Source organism: Desmodus rotundus, chromosome 4, assembly GCF_022682495.2.
Source record: "Desmodus rotundus isolate HL8 chromosome 4, HLdesRot8A.1, whole genome shotgun sequence".
Taxonomy (NCBI): domain Eukaryota; kingdom Metazoa; phylum Chordata; class Mammalia; order Chiroptera; family Phyllostomidae; genus Desmodus; species Desmodus rotundus.
The window spans coordinates 104,084,105-104,107,636 of record NC_071390.1 but is presented as its reverse complement, the minus strand read 5'-3'; the positions used below and the strand labels follow the sequence as shown (position 1 = coordinate 104,107,636).

At 38.2% G+C, this 23,532-nt stretch overlaps 1 protein-coding gene across 1 annotated transcript; it reads right to left on the bottom strand.

The window, feature by feature from the left end:
* Positions 1–348: 348 nt before the first annotated feature.
* FAM241A (family with sequence similarity 241 member A) lies at positions 349–22,660 on the bottom strand. The gene is made up of 3 exons (XM_053923470.2): positions 22,613–22,660; positions 21,306–21,656; positions 349–2,765 (listed from the first exon to the last, which is right to left on the bottom strand). Exons 1-3 carry the CDS (start codon positions 22,658–22,660, stop codon positions 2,520–2,522), a joined length of 645 nt encoding a protein of 214 aa, XP_053779445.1. The 3' UTR covers positions 349–2,519.
* Positions 22,661–23,532: the final 872 nt, after the last annotated feature.

Here is a 23,532-nt window from a genome sequence, read left to right as displayed (position 1 = left end):
TCTTTTTTTTAAAAAAAAGGATTTTGATTTATTTATTTTTAGACAGAGGAGAGGGGAAGGAAAAATACAGGGAAGAACATCACTGTGTGGTTGCCTCTTGAGTGCCCCTACTGGGGACCTGGCCTGCAATCGAGGCATGTGCCCTGATTGGGAATTGAACAAGCCACCCCTTGGTTTGCAGGCTGACACTCAATCCACTGAGCCACACCAGCCAGGGCCTAATATATTCTGTAAAAGAAAATATTTTATATCCATTAAATAAGCAAAGTTTGTTTTTCCCTATCAAACAATTTGATGGTATACTGCTTTAACCAATAATATATGCAGAAAGAATAGCAGCAAAATATCTCATTTCTTTATATAATTTAATATATACACTATTGATACAGCATGCAGACACACAGCATTGTTAGTACTAATAATTACTATTAGAACTTACTTTTGAGCTATTTTCTACATCAGGCACAGGTGGAACCAGAGGTGCTATTATGCATACTACATCTTTTTCACATTCCAAAGGGAAATTAAAATTCCTGATAGCATACAAACGAACGTACTTTTTAATATTTAATGAAAATATAAAAATCTCATGCCTTCTATGAAAAACTTCACAATTCTACTGTGCACAGATGAAGATACCTTTTTCAAATAACTTCCACAAATGCTGAGTTTATAAAGGTGACCATAAAAATACTGCAAGCTCACTAAGAACACAGTGACACAGTACAAAGTCCTTTCTTAAAAGCCAAACTTTAAAAGGTCTGTATTTATACAAATGCACAATGCATTTTAGTGCCCTATGATTGGTGTTTTTGATCAGGATTATCTAATTTTAAAAATCTAACTTGAATATTTTTCATTAATTTTCTGCTTCAGAATGGAAGACATTGAGAACTTGAATAAATTTTAAAAACAGGATTGAGTAAAAACTTCACAAAGTGGAATAGTAAACATTTTACATACCATATTTTTCAGACCAGAAGATGCACCTAGGTTTTAGAGGAAAATAGGAAAAATATTTTGAAGCAAAAATGTAAAATATTTAATAACATCCTTTAAAGCAGAAATCCTGTAGCGAGCCAGGTAAGCTACATTCGGACTATAAGATGCACCCCCATTTCCTCCCAAATTTGGGGGGAAAGAGTGCGCCTTATAGTCAGAAAAATATGGTACTTTAGTTATTGCCCTGCCAAAGATAAAAATGCCCAAACGTCCTATTTTCCTCTTATTTAACTTGAATTTTTAGATAATTATCTTAACTACTACTTCTCCTTTGTGTATATTGAAACTCTTTGAGACAAAAGTGTAAAAATTTTAGGTTCTCTAACAAAATCTAAAATATCACTAAGCCATTTCCCATTTTCAAAGCATATTTAAAGAAATGCTTATTTTAATATAAACCCCAAAGCGCTGAATTAAGACCCATTAATAACTTTGTTTTAGCCTCAGATAAATATTATAATTGACTATATTCCAAATTTGAACATTTGGTTTTTATTCTGTAATACTTTAATTACCAATACAGCTATCAAAGAAAATAAGCTGATGTTTTTCCCTCAAAAGAATAGTTAGGTGTTTCAGCCATAATGCAAATGAATATTTTGGGGAAAAAAGATAAATTCATTCAAAGATAAATCAACTTTTTTAAAGTTTTAAAATAACTGCTATAAAAGAACTATAAAATATAAATTTTTGAAAAAAAATACATGGAAAATGTCTCTCTAGGAAAAAAATATGCAACTTGTTAGATACAAGAATATACAGCATTATCCTGGGGTACAAACAACTATGTATCTGGCTTATGAGACTTTAAAAATTCATAAAAAGTAATTAGCACCAAAATTATATAAAACTTCAAATGATATACTGAAGTGATTCCAGGCCCAAGTGTTTCATTATAAAAAGTTATATTTAACTTGGGAAGTTTCCCAAGCAATAATAAATGTATTATTTTCAGTGTTTAGAAGATGTGTTAGTTTTACTGATTTTCATCAAAATAGTAAGGTAGTATAAAGAAATTATCATTTACATTGGTTTGGGCTGAACAGGGACAATAGAAATACAAATTTTTCCCCAAATAATATGGGGTTATTTGGTGGGGGTGGGTGGGGAGAAATTCTCCAAGTAAAACATCTTTAGCTCATTGTTTTATCATTTTTCTTTAAAATCTCTTACTCTCTAAGACCTACACTGCTCAGTTTGATCTCCATGTCCTGTTACTGTCCCTGCTCACCTGGTGGTGTTATTTAAGATTTGGCATGGGAATAGTGCTATTCAAAAGTGGGCACAGATTATAATATTAAAACAGAGTTTTGAATAAGCTACAAGATATATATTGAATCCTGTTATAATCAAGAGTTGAATTTTATTTTAAATAACATCCACTTATAATTGTATTACAAAACAGCACACAATTTGAAACAAGGCAAACTTTTTGGCTTTCATGTAGTAAAATATATAACTTTACTAATTATGTATATGGCTACCAAATGTTAACCAACAGCTCCCTCAGCCATATTTTAATGTTGTACATAAATAATGACAAGGCAAAGAACAGCAACTAGTCCAAGGGCTTGTAGGCCAAGGAACCACAGCATAACCCAAAAGAAAATGACCACCACTGGTTCCACAATTCGTTCTCCAAAATACATCCTAGTAAAGCCCATGTTGATGAGGCTTTTGTTCAGTTCACCAAAAAGTGTTCCCATCTTTTTGTAGTCATCTCCAATGGGATCACCAGCGTGGTTCTGTGATTCTTCACAATCCTTTAAAGACAAACAGACAAAACAACCATAAACATAAAATGAGAAATAGGTAAAGGTCTTTAAGAATAAAGAATATCTTATAACTCTTCTTTATCTTCCAAAGTACTGGATATACTTCTCTCATACTCATTCTATAAATACTTGGGAATGTTCCTTTTGATTGACATATAATAGAACAACTGTCTGTGCCTACCTTTTAAGAATATGGAAAGCACTGATATATTTTTTGTGGAAATCAACATTGACTGGACCCTCAACTACCAGAATACTGATTTACAAGATGAAGGAATGAGCTGATTCATTTCCATTCACTTTCTAGTTTCCTGGAATCGCACAAAGACAGCTAGCTGCTTACATGAAGAATTGAGTTTATATGTATTGCTCTTATCAGTGGCCATGCTTTCAACAACATTTCCCACCAATTTTCTGTGTTGAGGCATGGCCCTGGATTTGTAAGTAAACTTTTTAGTGCATTTCTTTGACACTAAGACTTTAAGGAATCTAGCCTCAGCTCACTGGAGTATGTCTCACTGCTACTATTGAGCAATCCTCGGTCATCACTGCTATGATCTTTCAGCCTTAGCCCCAGATAAAGAGACGTCAGCGTAGGCCCTTGCATAGTTTCCTGTCTAACTTCTACAAATGTCTTAAATGCCTCTTATTAATCTCATCAGGGGATATACATAGTTTACAAATAGAAATAATTTGTACAATAAGCTAAAAAGTCCACCTAGATATCAGTTCTCCAGAAAATGTCCATGTGTATCCAATTATACATGACAAGAGAAAAATTCTGAGATGCTCCCCAATTATCCAGCTGCTCATGTCAGTACTTGCAGACTTAGGACTCACTTTCATATTATGTAATGAATAATGATTCTTCAATTGTTTAAATCATCCAGAGCTAGCAGTAAATTCAACAGTGTAGTAGGGTCCAGCCTTTTCCGTCAATATCACAAACTTTTTGCTTTGGCTGTGATCGTCATGGTACTTGAGAGGGACACCTTCTGTGTCTGCTCTCCATTCCATGTCATTACAAGTTTCTCTCTGACATAGACTCTCCTTGACTTTTTGTTAGTCTCCTTGTCTTCAGTGAAGCAGATACTTTAACAGCTTCCGTCACTTTGTTTTTGTTAAGATAGCAGTTATGGTGACATGAGACATGCCTGACTGACTGACAATAACCATCACTGATTTTCTACCCTCATAGTCCTTAATCACTTTTTATTTCATTTCCAGGTCAATCACTGGACACGACCTCTTACTGGCAACATTAGCAAGTGGATATTGCATGCTTAGGAACAAAACAACATGGGATTATATCAAGCACAAGAGAAAATGATGCAAGCAAGAGACACAGTAAATATAAGATATATAAGTCACTGCCAGTGTACACGGCATATTATTTTTTTATAAGTATAAAGAATATACTCTAAATGATAAAAAGTATAGTGCAGTAAATACATAAACCAGTAACATAATCTTTTATCATTATCAAGTGTTATATACTGTACATAATGGTATGTGCTATACTTTTTATACAACTGGCAGCGGAGTGTGTTTACACCAACATCACCACAAACATGTGAGTAATGCATACACTACATTACGATGGTGACGAGAGGTAGGCAATAGGAATTTTTCAGTTCTATTATAATCTCATGGGACCACCATGTGTACATGGTCCATCACTGACTGAGATGTTGATATGCAGTACATGACTGTAGAATGTGGTCCAATGATCATACTCAGGTAGCCTTTATAAAAAACAATTTTTGACTAAATTATGGAGAGACAAACATTTGGAGGAAGAACAATGATAGAAACACATTTCAGTCAGTTTCAGAGAGCTTTTAGACTGAAGTCTTTCCCCCCCCAAAATACTAGAACTCAATCCACTCTACCATCTCACTCAACCTCTCAAAAGAAAGACATATCTTGAAAAAGATCTTATTACTTTTTTTTTTTAAAGGTTTTTTTATTTTCCGGGAGAGGGGAATGGATGGAGAACAGGGAGAGAAACATTGATCAGTGTCTCTTGCACGCCCCAACCAGGGACCTGTTCTACAACCCAGGCACGTGCCCTGACTGGGGGTCGAACTGGTGACCTTTTAGTTTGCAGGATGACAACCAACCCACTGAGCCACACCAGTCAGGACCTATTACTTTCATTTAAAAGGGCAGGAGTCTCATATCTGCAAAACACCACCAATGATGTTTATCACATCATTCTGTGATAAACAAATATATGAAAATAGATGTTAAAAAGCAGTAGTTACACATTTTAAAAACCTCTAATTATGTATTTAGCCCTTCGGGCTTTTATTTTCTCTTTGCCGTGTAGAACCAACAAGCTACCATTTCAACTATGAATTCATAGCCACATTCTCCCCTACTCCCTGATTTTTGCTGGTCTCTGATTTCCCTGTCTTTCCTTGTAGGCTAAAAATTGTGTTCAGAGCTATTACCTTGGTGTTCTTGGTACTCCTTCAATATTCTCAAATCCTTTCAGTCACCTCTTGATAAACGTCCATCTAATTCTTCATATTTATTGTTCCAAATCTTTCCCACTGTTCTATCTTCTCCCTCTTAGAGGTATTGCTATTTTCTTTTAAGGGTAACCAATTTCATAATCCCAAATGATCCCATCCACACATCTAAGTATGAAAATGGATTTTATACTGTAATACACCTTTTCATTACCAAAGCAAAAGTAGCAAAATAGAAATCCTGATTAGAACTGGAACACTTGTCTGTTAGGCCAGTCATATTTCCTCTTAAGACAAAGAAGCAAAGTTATTACAAAAATCAGAGGCATTAGTCAGAATCTGAAGCACTAAGTAGATGAAGACTGATTCTTAAAAGCACTGGATCTATCATTGATGCTGCTGTTATGGCTGTTTGACCATACAAAATCTATTAAAAAAATCACCAACATTTATGACTTTGTGAATACCTTTCAAGTCTAACTTTACAATAGGAGTTTTAATATCTAGGCCAGCGATTTTCAACCGGTGTGTTGCAAGAATTTTTAAAACATGCAATACCACACCGGTTGAAAATCCTGCTCTAGGCCCAGGAGTACTTGTATAGCTTTATGAAAGTTTGAAAATTCTACTTCCTTATACTATTATATATATTTTCCACATTACATTTGAAGAGTTAAAGATTAACATGACTTGCATGTATAATAGAACTCTGCAAATATATGAGCCATCCTTGTTAGTTATATTGTCTTTACAATTAATTTTTCTGACATTAATTTCTCACTCAGATCTATAATGGGATTTCGCCTCAGAGCAAAGTTAACAGTACTTAGGAATCTGACAATTTTTCAAACAGCTAGACAAAGGCCACTCATATAACAATGTTTGGGAGTTGTTTATTGTGTTCTATACACTAACACCTTCTTGTTTTATACATTGCAGTTTTTGTCAAATCCAGTGATTGGCTCATCTTTTTTCTTTGTAGTTACGAAATAACCACTATGGTGCAATTCTTATTAAATAAAATGCCTATTAAGTTATCAACCAACCACTTAAAAAGTGGGAAAAATGTTTAATTGGTTTTTTAAAAATTATTTTATTGTTGTTCAAGTACAGTCATCTGCATTTCCCCCCCACCCCAGCCATCCCCACCTCCCTCCCCTGCTTCCACCTTCCCCTTGGTTTTGTCCATGTGTCCTTTATAGTTGTTCCTGGAAATCCTTCCCCCTTCCTCCCCTTATCCCTTCCCATCTACCCTCTGGTTACTGTCAGATTGTTCTTAATTTCAATGTCTGTGGTTATATTTTGCTTGCTTGTTTGTTTTGTTGATTAGGTTCCACTTAATAGGTGAGATCATATGGTTATTTGTCCCTCACCACCTGGATTATTTCACTTAGCATAATGCTCTCCAGTTCCATCCATGCTGTCACAAAGGGTATAAATTCCTTCTTTCTTTCTGCTGCATAGTATTCTTTTGTGTAAATGTAGCATAGTTTTTTGATCCACTCATTTGCTGATGGGCACTTAGGTTGCTTCTAGCACTTGACTATTGTAAATTGTGCTGTTGTGAACATTGGGGTACATAGGTTCTTTTGGATTGGTGTTTCAGGGTTCTTAGGATATAATCCCAGCTGTGGAATTGCTGGGTCTTAAGGCAGTTCCATTTTTCGTTTTTTGAGGAAATTTCCACAGTGGTTGCACCAGTCTGCATTCCCACCAACAGTGCACTAGGGTTCCCTTTTCTCCGCATCCTCTCCAACACTTGTTTGTTGATTTGTTTATGATGGCCATTCTGACCAATGTGAAGTGGTATCTCATTGTGGTTTTAATTTGTATCTCTCTAATGGCTAGTGATGCTGAGCACCTTTTCACATGTCTCTGGACCCTCTGTATGTCTTTCTTAGAGAAGTGCCTGTTCAAGTCTTCAGCCCATTTTTTAATTGGGTTTTTTTGTCTTCCTGGAGTGGAGTTGTGTGAGTTCTTTATATATTTTGGAGATCAAACCCTTGTCCAAAGTTATCATTGGCAAATATGTTTTCCCATATAGTTGGTTCTCTTTTCCTTTTAATGCTGTTTTCTTTTTAATTCGATGAGGTCCCATTTGTTTCTTCTTTCCTTTATGTCCCTTACTGTAGGGGACATATCGGTGAAAATATTCCTGCATGGAACGTCTGAGATTTTCCTGCTATGTTTTCCTCTAGGACTTTTATGGTGTCATGACTTATATTTAAGTCTTTTATCAACCTTGAATTTACTTTTGTATATGGTGTAAGTGTTTAACTGGTTTTCATTATTTGTGGCACTTAAGAATCTATAGGAATCTGGTCTTGTAGATAAAAAAAGAGTATGTGGGTTTATTTTTTTATGGAAAAATTCTTTTGAAAAACAAGTGTATCTACATGAAGCCACCTTATTTTATAATAAAGTATATTAATTGTTTCAATTTTAGGTGAGTAGTGACACAGTGAAAATGACAAGTTTTCTGCCTATTGTAATAGTCTGTAGTTACATTCTAGAGTTCTGATTCTTGCCCTGGCTGGTGTGGCTCAGTGGATTGAGTGCCGGCCTGCAAACCAAAGGGCCGCTGGTTCGATTCCCAGCCAGGGCACATGCCTGGGTTGTGGGCCAGGTCCCCAGTAGGGCCGTGTGAGAGGCAACCACACATCGATGTTTCTCTCCCTATCCCTCCCTCCTCCTGTCTCTAAAAATAAACAAATTAAAAAAGTAAAGTTTTGATTCTCTCTTTTCAGCATGTTTCACACCTGCATTTTATCCAAGATGTGTTGTGTGGCACTTGTAGCAAGATGCACAGCCCTGACTCATTTGCCAGACTGACAGATACTTCCAGGTAACACACTTTTGTTTTTAGTGTGCATCATGTTCTCACAGAGTACCTCCAATCTTTGATTACTGAAAACTCCAAAATTCAGAGTTCTCGACTCGCAGAACAGACTAGCTAGCAAAGGAAACCATTTAGTTAATTAAGTTCAATTCAATAAATAATATTTGAATGCGTACCATGAGCAAGGTAAGTGCTGTGGAGTACACAAAATAAATAATCCATATTCCCTGACATTAAGCTGCTTAATGTATAGGAAAAGATATGTACTCAAATCACCATGTTAAAATATTGCTGCATACTCTCTTATTAGTTAAAATGATGTGTACTTTTATAAAAGATTAATAGTTTTACTTTTCTGAGTATTACTTCTCAGCTCAGGGAACTGTCAGAGTTCTAGACTTGTATGCTCAACTGTCTATCCAGCATTGCCACAGCGATGTTTTACGGGAACCTCAAACTCAACATGTCCTGTACCACACTCATAATCATCTGCCCTAAATTTGGTCTTCCTTCAAGATCCCCTACCTCAGTGAATGGCATAATGCAGAACTGCAAGCAAGAAACCTGCTGGTCACTCTAGATGTCTTCATCTCCTTTGTCCTTTTTGGTCAACTCTTTAAATCCTCAACAGAGGACATATTTATTGATTTTAGAGAAAGGGGAAGGGTGGGAGAGAGCACAAGAGAAGAGAGAAACAAAACGTGAGAGAGAAACACTGATGGTTGCCTCTTGCACACGCCTGGACCGGGGACCGAATGGGATGAACCTGCAACCTAGGCATGTGCCCCGATCAGAACCCACGACATTTTGGTTTAAGGGACAAACTCCAACCAACTGAGCCACATCAGATAGAGCCCTTTTTGGTCAAGTTTTGCTAGTTCTTTCCCTCAGAGACTTACCTGTAGGTCAACCTCTCTTCTGACTGTATAGTCTCTCCTGATAGAGTTTTTAATTAATGTTTCTATGGTTTATATGTTGAAGATTTTCATTTTTTAAATTATACTCTGGTCAAGAAAAAATTATTAGTGAAATATTTTTAATCTCTTCAGAAAAACATACTTATAGTTTTAATTTAATTTTCCCCCATTTAAAAATGGAATGTCCCTAAATTTTTAAGAAAAGATTTTATTTATTTGTTTTTTAGAGAGTGGGGAAGGGAGGGGAAAGAGAGAGAGAGAAACATACACGCAAGAAAGGAACATCAGTTGGTTGCCTCTCCTACATGCCTCACCTGGGACCGAACCTGCAACCTAGGCAAGTGCCCTGAGTGGGAACAGAACTGGCAACTCTTCGCTTTGTGGGATGACGCCCAACCAACTTAGCCATGCCAGTCTGGGCCTCCCTGAATTTTTATTTGCTTATTCCATTTATTCAATTAACTTATTAAACACATATATTCCAGGCATTTGCTTCTCACAAAAACACCACATGGCAGATGTTATTATACTCCAGAGGTCAAGTGACTCTCCCAGGGTCAGGTAGGCATGCAGCCAGGATTTGAACTCAGGGGTCTTCTGATGATAAATTCTGAACTCTTTTCCAATAAACTGCCTTCGAACCTCTAAACTCCTTAGTGCAAAGAAACTCAACCAGTTATTAAAAGGAAAGCAGTATGTTTAAACAAATTCCTTATGTGTGATTATATGATAATCCTTAAGAAATGTAAAAGATGAAATTTACCAACTCCATTAAGTCCACAATTAATTTGCTCTTCCCTCTTATCTTTCCACAAGGATTTGAATTGCCTTATAGAAGAAAAAAATTAAGTAAAATAGTAATAAAAAACAGAATTGAAAGAGGGGATGGGTGAGAAAGAATTGAGAATCTAGTTTGGGGAAAGATATTTTACCTCAATTACTAAGACTCGGCCTCAAATTTGGCTCTCCCTTCCTAGGGAGCCAAAGGAAAAGGAGCGGCAAAGGCAGGTAAGTACTTTTCACTTCTTTTAGGTCTGTGCGTAACTATCACCCCAGTAAGCCCTTCCATGGCTGCCTTATTTAAAATAGCAACTCTACCCCGTACCCATATCCCCTTTCCACCTTCCCTGCCTTATTTTTTTTTCCAAAGCACTTATACCCACTGATGTGATGCTCATTTGGTCACTGTTTCTGTCTCCCTACTACAATGTACGGTCAATGAGGAGAGTTGAGCCTGTTTCTGTTTGCTTTTATGAATCATGAGTGCGTAGAGCAGTGCCTGGTAAACAGCAGGAGCTCAATAAATTATTTTTTTCAAATTAAATTTATTGGGGTGACATTGGTTAATAACATTACATAAGTTTCAAGCATATAATTCTATAATACATCATCTGTATATTGCATTCTGTGCTTGCCACCCAAAGTCTAGTCTCCTTCCAGCAACAATATATTTGACCCCCTTTATCCTCTTCATCCTCCCCCTACCCCTCAATAAAATTTTTGAATCCATAAATGAGAAGCTATCAAGAATATATGTTAGCCAGCACAGTAAGGACCAAACAAATACAGAAAACACCTATAATTATTATAATTAGTTGTTAAAGCAATTGATATCCAAATAATTAAAGTGGAGAAAGAAAATATCTTCAGTATATGGCAAACTGGTTAGCACAACTGAATTCTAAAATTAGTAGCCAAGAATAGAGTCCTTGGAGACTGATTTCCAAATAATCATTTAAACTCCAAAGGAAAAAATATTGTCATCCCAAAATAGCAGAATCACTATAGCCTTTTGATTATATTACTGTTAAATAAAGTATGTATGCATTCATACTGAATAATGAAGCAATATATTTGGTATTTTCTTTAATTTTTTCTTCATATATTTATCAAGTGTTTTACACCATGTACCTTTTGATACCAAGCATGATTATACTAACTGGTTAATTCTCTATGAAGAAATCACTTCATTCTTGCCCTTCTCTAAATTTAAAAGCTTAAACTACGTGCTTCTACACTCTTGTGAAACTGTTTAGTAGACAAAGTTGGCTCTGAAACCAATAACCATTCAACACATGGATACAGTATGCTAGATGATATGAATAAGAAATTGGGGTTTGTATGTTATAAAAAGTAGTCTACAGTAGTAGCTGTAGAATTCTTGAAACAGCAATGCTGTTCTCATCAAAATTATTTTTTTTTAGTAGTTATCCTAGTGTCAGGCTAATTTTAGTTATATAACTCATCAGAAAGAATTGCAAATATAAATCAATCCCTGTTTTCACATGTGTATAAATCATGCATTTCACATGCACATTGAATGTATGTATAAAATATTACCATGAAAGAAGATCAGAATTTTTTTCTAGCAGCATGAGACATTACGAATATAAAGAGAGAAATCAAGTACCCTCGCTATCCACAAATTAATCTATTCTATGTAGCAATTTTTAGAAATTACTTTATTGCTGTAAGAAAATAAAGAATAAGCATAAAAAACGGGATGTCTCCATGAAAAACCATGCATTGTTTAGAATATTCTACAGTCTTCATGGCTTTTGAGCTATTCTGCAGGTTTGTAGATAACTGATAGCAACGCAAAATAATTCTTATCTACATAAATGGAAGCAAATTCTGTTCCAGTGAAGGCTCAATTATCTTCCCTCCCCCCTGCCTATGGAAAGAGCCAGTAAGTTTCATGTCCATGTGTAAGTTCAACATATCTTTTTTCCATATACATTTTTGTTTTTTAAAAAATATTTTATTTACTTAATGTAAGACATTTAATGTCTTACACTTAGCTAGTTCCTGTTGTATTTCCTGCCTGTCCTCTCAAAGGCTTTTGTAGATGAGTTTTTAAAAAAGATTTTATTTACTTATTTTTAGAGAGACGGGAAGGGAAAGAGAAGAGAGAGACGGGAAGGGAGAGAAACATCAATGTGTGGTTGCCTCTTGTGTACCCCCTGCTGGGGACCTGGCATGCCATCCAGGCATGTGCCCTGACTGGGAATTGAACCGGCGACCCTTTGGTTCACAGGCCCGCACTCAATCCTCTGAGCCACACCAACCAGGGCCATTGTTGTTTCTTTGACTTTTTGTTTGAATCAGTTTTAACATTTATCTGATTCTCTCATTAATGATGAGGTAAATAAAATCCTTAACATGTGTTCATTTTACATGTAACAAAAGCTATAATTTTACCGCTTTTTAAAATATTATCCTTTATAATTACCATTATTAAAATGGCTAATCAGAATTTTAACTCTGGGTTTTTTCCCTTTTATTGAATTTATTGGGGTGACACTAGTTAAAAAAATTACACAGGTTTCAGGTGCACAGTTCTGTAACACATCATCCGTATATTATCTTGTGTGTTCACCATCTCAAGTCAATTCTCCTTCCATCACCATTTATTCCCTTTACCCTCCTCCACTCCCTTCTCCCCTGCAATCACCACATTGTTGTCCGTGTCCATGAGTTTTCTTTTTTTCTCAATCCCTCCACACCTCCCAAACCAGCCCCCGCCTGAACAACTGTCACCCTGCTCTCTATGAGTCTGTTACCACTTTGCTGGTTAGTTCGTTTTGTTCATTAGATTCCACATGAGTGAAATCATCTGGTACTTGTTTTTTTCTGATTGGTTTATTTACTTAGCATAATGCTCTCCAGGTCTAACCATGCTGTCACAAAGGGTACAATTTCTTTCTTTTAATGAGTAGTATTCCATTGTGTAAATGTACCTCAGATTTTTTTATCCACTCATCTACTGATGGACACTTGGGCTGCTTCCAAATCTTGGCTATTGTAAATAACACTGCAGTGTAATAGGGGTGCATGAGGGGGAACCCCCCAAAACTGAAATTACCTTCTGGAGGGTGGGCTCCTTGTAGTACAGGCTTCCCCTGCTTAGTGAGTGTTCTAGGAACTCATCTGTACCAGTGTGCCAGCTGGTGTTGTTGTGAGAGGCTGTGGTTGGCTTCAGTGAATATTTTTTGGAGACTCTCTCCACACGTTTGCCCATATCATGATGGATGATTTATGAGCATACCTGCCCACAGCATGCTGAGTGTTCAGCAGATTTTGACCATAAACAGCATGACCCCTAGGGTGCCCCGCCCTCCTCATTCACCTGATATCTCACCCCCGAGTGACTTTGTTTCCCCAGATGAAAAAAGTCCTCAAAGGGAAACATTTTGCTGATGTCGAAGAGGTGAAACAAAAAAATGGCAGAAGCACCAAAAGGCATCAAAATCGATGAGTTAAAAAACTATTCTGAGCAGTGGAAAAAAGTTTCAATAGGTATATTGCATGAAATGGACAGTACTTTGAAGGAGACTAAAGTTTAAACATGTAAGAGTAAATACACAATTTTTAATAAATTTTGAATTAGTATTTCAGGTTTCTTTGAATATATTCCTAGAAGTGGAATTGCTGGGCCATAAGGCAATTCAATTTTTAATTTTCTGAGGTAACTCCATTCTACTTTCCACTGTGGCTGCACCAATCTGCATTCCCACCAACAGTGCACTAGGGTTCCCCCTTTTTTTACATCCTCACGAACACTTGTTTGTTGCTAATTTAACGACAGCCATACTGAAAGGTGTGAGGTGATATCTCATTGTGGTATGCCATGAAGTGAAAAATGTGAGTAATTCAAGCTGTAAGTTAAAAATTTCTACATTTTGTACTTTTCCTAAAATCTACTATATTTAAATTTTTTTATTTTAAAAACAATTATTTATTTATATATAGACACAGAGAAAGGAGGTAGAAAGGGAGGGAGAGAAACATCAATGTGTGGTTGCCTCTTGCACACCCCTCCACCAGGGACCTAGCCTGCAACCCAGGCATGTGTCCCTAACTGGGAATCAAACCTGTGACCCTTTGGTTGTCAGGCTGGCACTCAATCCACTGAGCCACACCAGCCAGGGCTTTTTTTTTTTTTTTTAAAAAAGAAATGAAGCCTCTAGTGACATTATTGAGTACCTGGTATAAGCAGGCCAGTACAGCAGTCCTACCTTATCTGAAGGGAATTACGTCCCAAGACCCCCAGTAAATACCTGAAACCAGAGCACCAAACACTATGTACACTGTTTTTTCCTATACATACTTGTGAGGCACAGTAAGAGGTTAACAACAGTAACTAATAATAAAATAGAACAATAACAATATGGTGTAATAAAAAGTTATGTGAATGTGGTCTCTCAAAGTATGTATATATTACTGTACGCTCTTTTTCTGGTGATGGAGATGATACAATGCTGATGTGATAACTTGAATTGAGGTGACTGATGCAGGTACTATGACAAAGTATTAGGTTACGATATAAGGGAAACTTGAACACAAACACAGCAATACCTTGACAGTTGATCTGACATCTGAGAGAACTACTATGTGACTAATGGGTAGGGTGTATATATGGTGTGGGGACACTGGACAAAGGGATGATTCCTGTCCTGGGCAGGAAGGAGGGGGTACTTCTGGGGATTTCATCATACTGCTCACAGCAGTGTACAATTTAAAACTTATGAATTGTTAATTTATGGAATTTTTGTTTAATATTTTTGGACTCCCACTGACCAAAGATAACTGAAGCCATGGATAAGGGGGAACTACTCTATGTTACCATAGGATGGAATAGCTTATCTATTGAAAGTAGCCAAAATCAAACATCTTTTCTGAAAAACTTTCCTTCTCAATTCTCAACTTCCAGCAATGACAATAGCTTCTTTTATGTGTAATTACCTCTGAAAATCATGGAATAAGGTACTCTGATTACAATCAGCCTAAGGAAATTTGCCAGTCACAAAAACCCAATCTTAAATTCCCTGCCTCTGTAGCTGACGTGCATATATCCAAGTAAAGTTTTCATCCAAAGGATTAAAAGCAAAAATCAATTTTTTCATATTAATTGGAAGAGGGGAAAAATCTAAAACACAGATGTTAGAAAAAATTGTATCAAAGGTAGTATAGTGAAAATTAAATTTAATTTTCTTAATACTGTTTACATATTAAGTATTAATAATTTTATCTTTTATTTTCTACAAGTTTCAAAACATTTTCACCATGTTTTCTCTTTGCTCAGAATTCTGGTAAGCTAGTGTTGCTGTAAGAAAACAGCAGCAGCAAATAAAGACAATCACTTCCTCTTCTCTGCCAAGATAAGGCATAGCTGTCAGTGGGGCTAAATGGAAAAAAAACACTAGATATGGAAAAAGAATTAGATCAGAGGATAGAAAGTATCTTCTGTATCAAATTAATTACAAATTTAGTTTCTCTGCTCAAAATAAAACTACTCTTTGTCTTTTCAATTCCCTTAAATACACACGTCCACGCCTGCGTACACACCACCCTTAATCAACCAAAACATGACTATTTGGGACTTTTACGGTTTTTGAAGCTATGTGCCTGCTAACTGCAACATAACTACAGAGAAGACAGAAACTGAAGATAGTGTTGCAAAGGCTTAAAAAAGACATGAATAAAGATACGGCGTTTCTACTTAGATCTCTTGGGGCAAAAGCCAAAGCTAGTATTAGAGGAAGTTTTGTTTTCCCTTTAACATTGCTTTCACACTTCTCTTGAATAAAAAATTGAGACTTGTACAGAGGACGGACATTCTTTCTCCTAGCAAGAATAAGTGATCTACAACAGAAAAAAAAAAAAATCAAGTGTAAACCAACACAAAATGCAATGTAATGTAGGTTGGCAAGTTAATTAATTTTTTTAGATAAATATGAAATACCTTATTTGATTTTTAGATTAAGAAATCTTAATACTTTATTCAGTAAATAAATCTTTATTCTTAAGATCTGAAAATTACATATATTAAAATTGTGGACAAAAAAGGTGTTATGGAAAGCAACCTCACAGGGTGATCTGATCATAAATTCCTAATTGGGAAGGCCATGGTGGGTAGTCACACCCCAGGTATATAATTTCTTTACTTATTTTTGCCAAAGGTTTACACATCTTTCGAATGTCCACTTCCAGACCCCTCCTTATGATACCTGACCACCCTTTCTGACTCCTCCTTCTAAAGTATGACCACCCTAGAGAGAACCTGTAATCCAGTCCCCGCACCAACACACTTAAGAATTTAGCTATTCTGTAAATCTGATCCCAGCTTTTCCTCTCCCATCTTCATGTTTTATAGTCCCTCTTTAACCTCAAATGCATTAAAGAAACTTCAAACTTTTTCTCAGAAGCATTTTTCTCCATCTGTCGAGATCTTGCTTCTTACTAGGTGCATTCTGTTTGGCTCAAATAAATTATAAAAATTCTCTCCAGGTTTGGATAGTCTTATGTCGACAAAATTCAGTACCATCATGTGGTTGGTTCAGAGAAATCAGAAGGGAACCAGGGAAAAAGATGAGGGGGAAGGTGAAGGCAAAAGAGAGAGCCAATATTCACTGAGGGCCTGCTATAGGCATGTTGTATACAAAATGCCACTGAATCCTCCTAAGAACTTTAAGAAGTGGGTAGCATTATACCCATTACAGTGAGAACACTGAGTCTCGCAGGCAGTGACTTTCAACAGGTGCCACAAGAATTTTCAAAACATGCAATACCTGACTAGTTAAGAACACTGACCTCCTTTCCCTTAGATTGTCAAATAGAAAAATGACAACAGCCAACACAACAATAGCTGTCCATCTGGTGTGAATGAGTTAAAATTACACCTATATTTTTGTCAGATTGGCCTAATATATATTTTTTGGTGTGTTGCAGAATTTTAGTAATTAGTTCATGAGTACCATGAGATGAAAAAGGTTGAAAATTCACTACTCTAAGGGATTAAGTAATTAGGATGACAAGGCTAATAAAGTAGTAAAGCTAGGACTCAAACTTGGAACTGTCCTACTCCATAACCTTTCTCATTGCTCCGTAATTCTCTGATTCTACAGAGGAGAGGATGCGCTGGGGAGGAGGAGACATATGGAGCAAAAGAGAAAGTGGCTGACGAGAATAAAAGACAAAGAGAGAATGAGACACTCATAGACACTCAATATAGAGAGGTAAAAAGATGAGTAGTAGGGTAGGGCAGGAAAGGATCTGAGAGAGAGAGTAAAATAGAGAAAGGTGCATTTAAGGAGCTTCTAGAAGAGATGAGAGAAAAGATCAATTGGGAGACTACCTCTGGAATATAGGCTTCAAGAAAATAAACATTTTTATATATACCCTGGAATATCTATGAGCAGAGTAATTATTCTTGACAAGTGAAAGCACTATAACCTTGCCCCAAACCTGTAATAGAGCTCGGTAACACATTTTGAGCACTATTGACATTTTGAGCCAGATAATGCTTTCTGAAGGGAATGTTGTGTGCATTAGAGGATGCTTAGCAGTATCCCTGAACTCTTCCTATTAGAGCCAGTTGGCACCCCATCAGCCTTAACAATCAGAAATGTCCTTAGACATTGGCAAGTGTCCCCTGTGAGCAAAACTGCCTCTAGTTAAGAGCCACTGATTTAGAGTTAACATTCTGAATAATGATTTAAAAAATTAACAAAAAATGTCTACATATGTAAAATTATTCCTCGAGTTACTCTAGTGACTGCATGTCCTTGCGAACAACATGAGCTTAAGTTTAGGGCTGAATTCATTTAACTCATAGCATGTGTTACAGTATTGCTTGCAAACTGCATTTAAAAGAAAGTGGGCATAAAGGAATATCTAGCTTTGAATTACACAATCTAAGGTTACAAATAAGTAATCTTATTTTTGTGTAGTTACCTAAGGATGTAATTCTTTGGGATATTTCAAGAGGCTTTAAAGAGTTTGACTCACTGACCTAGTTCTTCCACTTCTAGGAATCTATTTCAAGGTAGAACTGTGAGAATTTACAAACAAAGGTTTTCATTACAGAATTGTTTACAAAAGAAAAATTGAAGCAACATAAATGCAGTACTGGAGGAATGGACTATTAGGCAGCCCTAAACATTTTTCAAAAGAATTTTTGATAACATGGGAAAATGGCAAAACATGAAGAGCAGATAAAATATCAAATTTAAATACATTAAATTATGTTAAAATATATCTGTGTGTACATACATATAGGCACATATAGAGATATATTAATGTAGTAATACCAAATTTCTGAAATTTCATAATAAAATATTCCTGTGTGGGATTTCAAATGCTTTTGTTTTCTTCTTTAGATCTTTCTATATTTCTACATTTTCTAAAGTATACATTACTTTCATAATCATAAAGAAAGACCTTAAAGCTAAAGATAATGATTCCAAAGTCAATCTAAGGACAACGGGATCTCTGTACGCTCTACGTAAGCAAGGCTGTCTGTCTTAGGTTATACAGATTGTGAAGTGCTGCTCCTAAGTAGATGCCACTCACAATACAGATAATACATATAATAAACGGACTAGAGATGTTTAACCTTCCTGCTCTGCAGTGGGGCAGACTCTCATACATAAAGTTACATGGCCTTCACAGTCATAAACACACTTGGATAATCTCTCATGCACACAATTACAAACACACATGTAAGATAACTGTGCCCTACACATTCAGTTCCTTGGGCATTTTGCCTGTTTCCCTTGCTTATCTCTCTGAGAGGCCTGACTGGTACTTCAAACTTGACACAGTTCCTTCATCTTGAGGACTTGGTCCATTCTTTAAAGTCCTCCTTTCCTAGGATACTTGATTTGAACCAGGCCTCCTTTGTCAATCATTCTACCTGGAAAGACTCAGGCCAAAAGGACAGAGAGGAACCTTAATTTTCTCTCAGATGGAGTGGCATCTAAAGACAAATTGTAAAAAATGGGGCTGCAAATACCTGTTATTAAAACACCTATATTAATACCAGTACTTCAGTATTATGTGAAGTAAACACCAAAATACAGATACATTTTGATCTAGTATCATAATAACAATGAGCCAAACACAGACTTTGTATAGTCAAATCTGATGCAAGAGCCTTCCAGTTTGAGGGAAGGGTGTGAGCTTTTCAGACAGAAGAGGAAAGAAAAATCAGCAAAGGAAAAGATGTATGTAGGGGAGCATTTAGTCTGGGGAAGAAACCTACTTCGTCAAATTATCAGGTAAGAGAAAACTCTGTGAAGGAAAGAGACATAGAAAGGGATTTCATACAGAAAATTGGGGGTTGACAACAATCACTGAAAGAGCTGGAGGAAAAAGTCAGGTGCCTTCTGGAGCTATTGTGGTGAAGAGAACACCATCCTACCCCCATGCCGATATAAAGGAGCCGCCACTGCGCTGCTCCTGCTGGCCCCAGCCCCCCCCCCCCCAAGTCTCTCCCAGTGTGCACACGGCTACAGAGCTCTGCAACACCAAGTGATCCTGCTAAGCAGAGAGGAAAGCAGGAAAACTGTCTCTGCCTCCTTTCCAGCTAATTAGCTGTGGTCTGTTTCTATTTATATCATTGTTTCTATGGAAAAGTTCACTTTAAGTTCTAAATAACAATAAGTTTTCACAAATATTATAATTTTGAGTCCATATGCCCTTAAAATGAAAACACACACTGACTTCCTAAAGAAAAGCTAAATAAAACAACTCCCTAGGATATGCTTTATAGCTGTTAATTTCATTTTTCTCTCCCCCAAATATCTTTATTTATCTGTTCTTATCTCTACCATCAATAGCAGGTAGTGTATACAAAATTTTAAATTTCATTTGCAGGAGTTAAAGCTGGAAAACGAGACTTTATAATAATATTACCAAGAAATGATTTTTTACAGAAGCTTGCTTCTTACACCAATGGATTGGGTTGTACCAATTTTTTGTTTATTTTTGGCTTCTTGATAAGAAATTCTTTTTTGGTGCTGATGTAGGAGGAAATGCATATCTCAGGTGTTATTTTCAATTATTGTGTATGTAGGCTTAGAGTATATAAATAAATCCTGTGATAAAAATAAAATAACATCTGCAAAGGAGTACAGGAGAATGAATTCCCATGACATGCAATGAAAGAAGCAGGCATGCAAAGTGATACATGTTTTCTAGAATATATTGTTTCATTCTTTTTCGTTTGTTTCAGTCTTTTTCTTTGTACCATAAGCAATTTTGGTAAGACCAGAGCAACTGATGATGTGAAAGCCACAAAGCTTAAATGAAGTATATTTTACATGCTCCCTTACAGCCGTTTGAAAATTTACTCTGGGAATCTTAGCTCAAATGCACCACGCATCCTTACCTCGCCCACCCCTAGACTCTTGCCTTCACCAAGTGGGTTCCCATTGCCATTTTCTTCACTTTTCCCGTTGAACAACTACAGTAAAAGGAAACTAAATCCATTAGCTACTGAGTTATGGCACGATCAATGAAGAAAACCACCATGAAGAGGACCAGGAAGATTTCCTAGTTACTAATCATTTGCTTCAGTCACCAGGTCTTGTATTGTCATAAAGATGAAAAATTACACTTCCACATGATGAGCAAGCCTAATGTTAAGGCATATTTTGTGTGTGCTGTACACTGTTATTTCTGTCTCCTAAATAAAATAATAACATACTAGAAGTTCTACTTAATCTCTTCGCGCATTTAGTGCTGATATTGGAGTTTGTAAAATGTAACAAAAAAGACATGTGGAAAAGAATAATGACAGGAGACAAGCGTCAATTGGTTGTCCCAACACTATAGGCTGTAGTAAAGGCAAACGATCATGTAAATTCCTGCTCCTTAATGTGATTCTGACGGTTGGGTATTTCTGCATGTCTAATTATATTTTCTGGTGAAAGTTCATTACACATATAAATTCAATTTCTTTTACTAAATTTCTTGCCTAATTTTGAACATACTGATGTTTTAGAATGCCTTTGGTACAGACTGAAAGCCACTTTATTGACTTTTTTACTTCTAAAATGAAGTTAAGCTGTCTCGTTCCTCTGAACGACGTGCTTCGGGAGAGCCCGTGCCAAGACGATCATTGCAACACTCGTTCCTACCCGCGTCTGGGGCACCGGCCGAACGTCTAGAGAAATCCGCCCGCACCTCACAGCGCCACTGGGGTGCGTCAGGGGGAACGCCGGGAGGCAGGGCAGGCGGACGGCGTGCCCGAAAACGCAGCACCCGGGGCGAGAGTTAAGTATAAAAAGAAGTGTTTACGTGGGAGGCTTCCCGGTAAGTGACGACCGACCGACCGACCGACCGGGGCCCCGGGAGGCACGAGGCCCCGCGGCGGCAGGCCGAAGCGGGGCCGTTTAACCGCTCTTCCGGGCGGACGCCGGCTCGCCAGCCCGCCGGGCCACGCCCTCAGCTGCCTGAGGCGCTCCGACCCCCCGCCGCGCCGCGCCGCGCCGCGCCGCCCCACGCTCACCTGCTCTAGTTTCTCCGGCGGCCGCCGCCCGCGCTGCCGCGGGCTCGCCCCGGGTTCCCACTCGGTCCCCGCCGCCGCCGCCGGCTCGGCCAGCGTGTCCCCGTCCTCGTTGCGTGCCCCGACGTCGCCGCTGCTGCTGCTGTCGCGGCCGCCCCCGCCTTCGAGGAGCTCCCGCGCCGAGCACATCCCAGCACTGGCGACTGTCGGGATCAGCCGCGCTGGCTGCTTACCGACGTCTCCCCGGGAGGCCGCCGTCCGAGGAGCCTTGAGTGCCGGCTCCGCCTCAACCCCGGCCGCCGGGGCGGAGCCCACGGGGGAGGGGCCACGGCGGGGGCGGAGCCGACGGGGCGTCTGCGAGCCGCAGAGCGTGGATAGGTGTGTTTTCGCGCGTTTGTGAGAGCCGCTGTGTACCTAAACAGACTCTGTGTGAGAGAGTGTGTATGATGAGAGGTTGCAAGTGCATAAACAAGTGTGAGATTGTGTATACGAGCTTGTACGTGTAACAGACTGTGAGATCACGTGTGTATGAGTGTGTGTGTGTGAGACACACACACGTACTCTCCAGTGGGGTCCCCTGGTCTTGCCTGACACAGGGTACGTGGGGATATGCTACTGGCAGCCAGTCCTGAGTGGCGGTCCATGCTTTCCAAGTAATGCACGTTCTTCTGTTTTGTTATTTTTGTCTCTTCTCAAGTATCTCTCTGAAGGTCTGTGTCTTTCTTTTGAGTGCTTCCCTAGTGTGTGTTGGTTGTTGGAGGCGTGGGAGCATGTGGTGGTGTAGCTCTCTGCCTTTGTGTATTTTTAGAAATGGGTAAGAATATGTCTCTCTCAGTGGATGGTAGTGGGGACACAACTAATTTATAATTCCTTTTCTTACTACCTATGATATTGTGATTTATAATAAATACGTATATATTTGGTCTTGGTTCCCATTTGTGGTACAGAGCTCCTGAAGCCTTGGAATTTCCTAAGTGAGGAGAGTGATCAAGGTGCCTTTTGTTCTATTAATAAGGTGACTTTTGAAAAGCCCCTAGGCAACTTAAGAATGAGAGAACCAACCACGTGATTAGAGGGCTGGAACTTTAAATCACACGCTCTGACCTTTGGGGAGCAGGAGAGAAGGGCTGGGGTTGAGTCAATCAGGGATAGGCGATGATTCAGTCAATCATGCCTGGGTAATGAAGCCTCCACACACAGCCCAAAGGACTGGAGTTTGGAGAACTGATGGGTTGAGGAACACACTGAGATGTCAGGAGAGTGGCACTCCCGGAGAGACGCAGGAAGCTCTGTGTCCCTTTCCCACATACCTCACCCTGTACCTCTTCATCTGGCTGTTCATCTGTATTGTTTAGCATAGCCTTTATAATTAACTGGTAAAAGTAAGTGCGTAAATGTTTCTCTGAGTTTCTTACTGGCCCCAAATTCACTGTGCCTGATGCTTCAAATGGCCAAAACTGAAAACATCAGAATTTGGAGTAAGGAAAGGTTTCTTGATCAAGAAGATGGGGGCCTTAGTAGTTCCTCATTTCCATCTGAAGAAAGTACAGAGTTCAGGATTTTTATATATCAAGGGAAGAAAAATGGGAGGGGCAGTAGGTGATTGATGACTGAAGACATCTGGGCACCAGCAAGGGTTCCAGGGAGACTGAGAAATCTTTAAATCCCTTTGTTCCTCATCTGAGGATATATTTTTATTGATTTTAGAGAGAGAGGAAGAGAGAGGAAAGGGGAGAGAGAGAGAGAAAGAAACATTGATGTGAAAGAGAAACATCAATTGGTTGCATCCTGTACGCACCACATCTGGGGATCAAACCTACAACCTAGGTATGTGCCCTGACTGGAAATAGAAACTGCAAACTTTTGGTGTACGGGATGATGCTGCAACTGAGTCGCCCAGCCAGTTGCAGCATCTGAACTTTTTAAAATTCAAGCTGCAACCAGAATTCCTCTAATAATTAGCATGTCTATACTATGGCAGGAGCTATTAGCCTGGAGGACATGGGAACAATGCAGGCTGGATAAGATGGAGTCAGAGAGACCGAGCATTGAACTCTTACAAGTTCTGTGAGCTACTCTAATGTCACCAGCATAAGTTCGAGACGTAGCCCTTGCTATAAGTCAGCCTTCAGTTCCTACTCGGATCGTCTGATCTGAGCCTTAAGAACCAAAAGCGCTGAGCCCCCTGTATGACCACCAGTCCTACAGGTGATGCTGTCACCAAGAAATA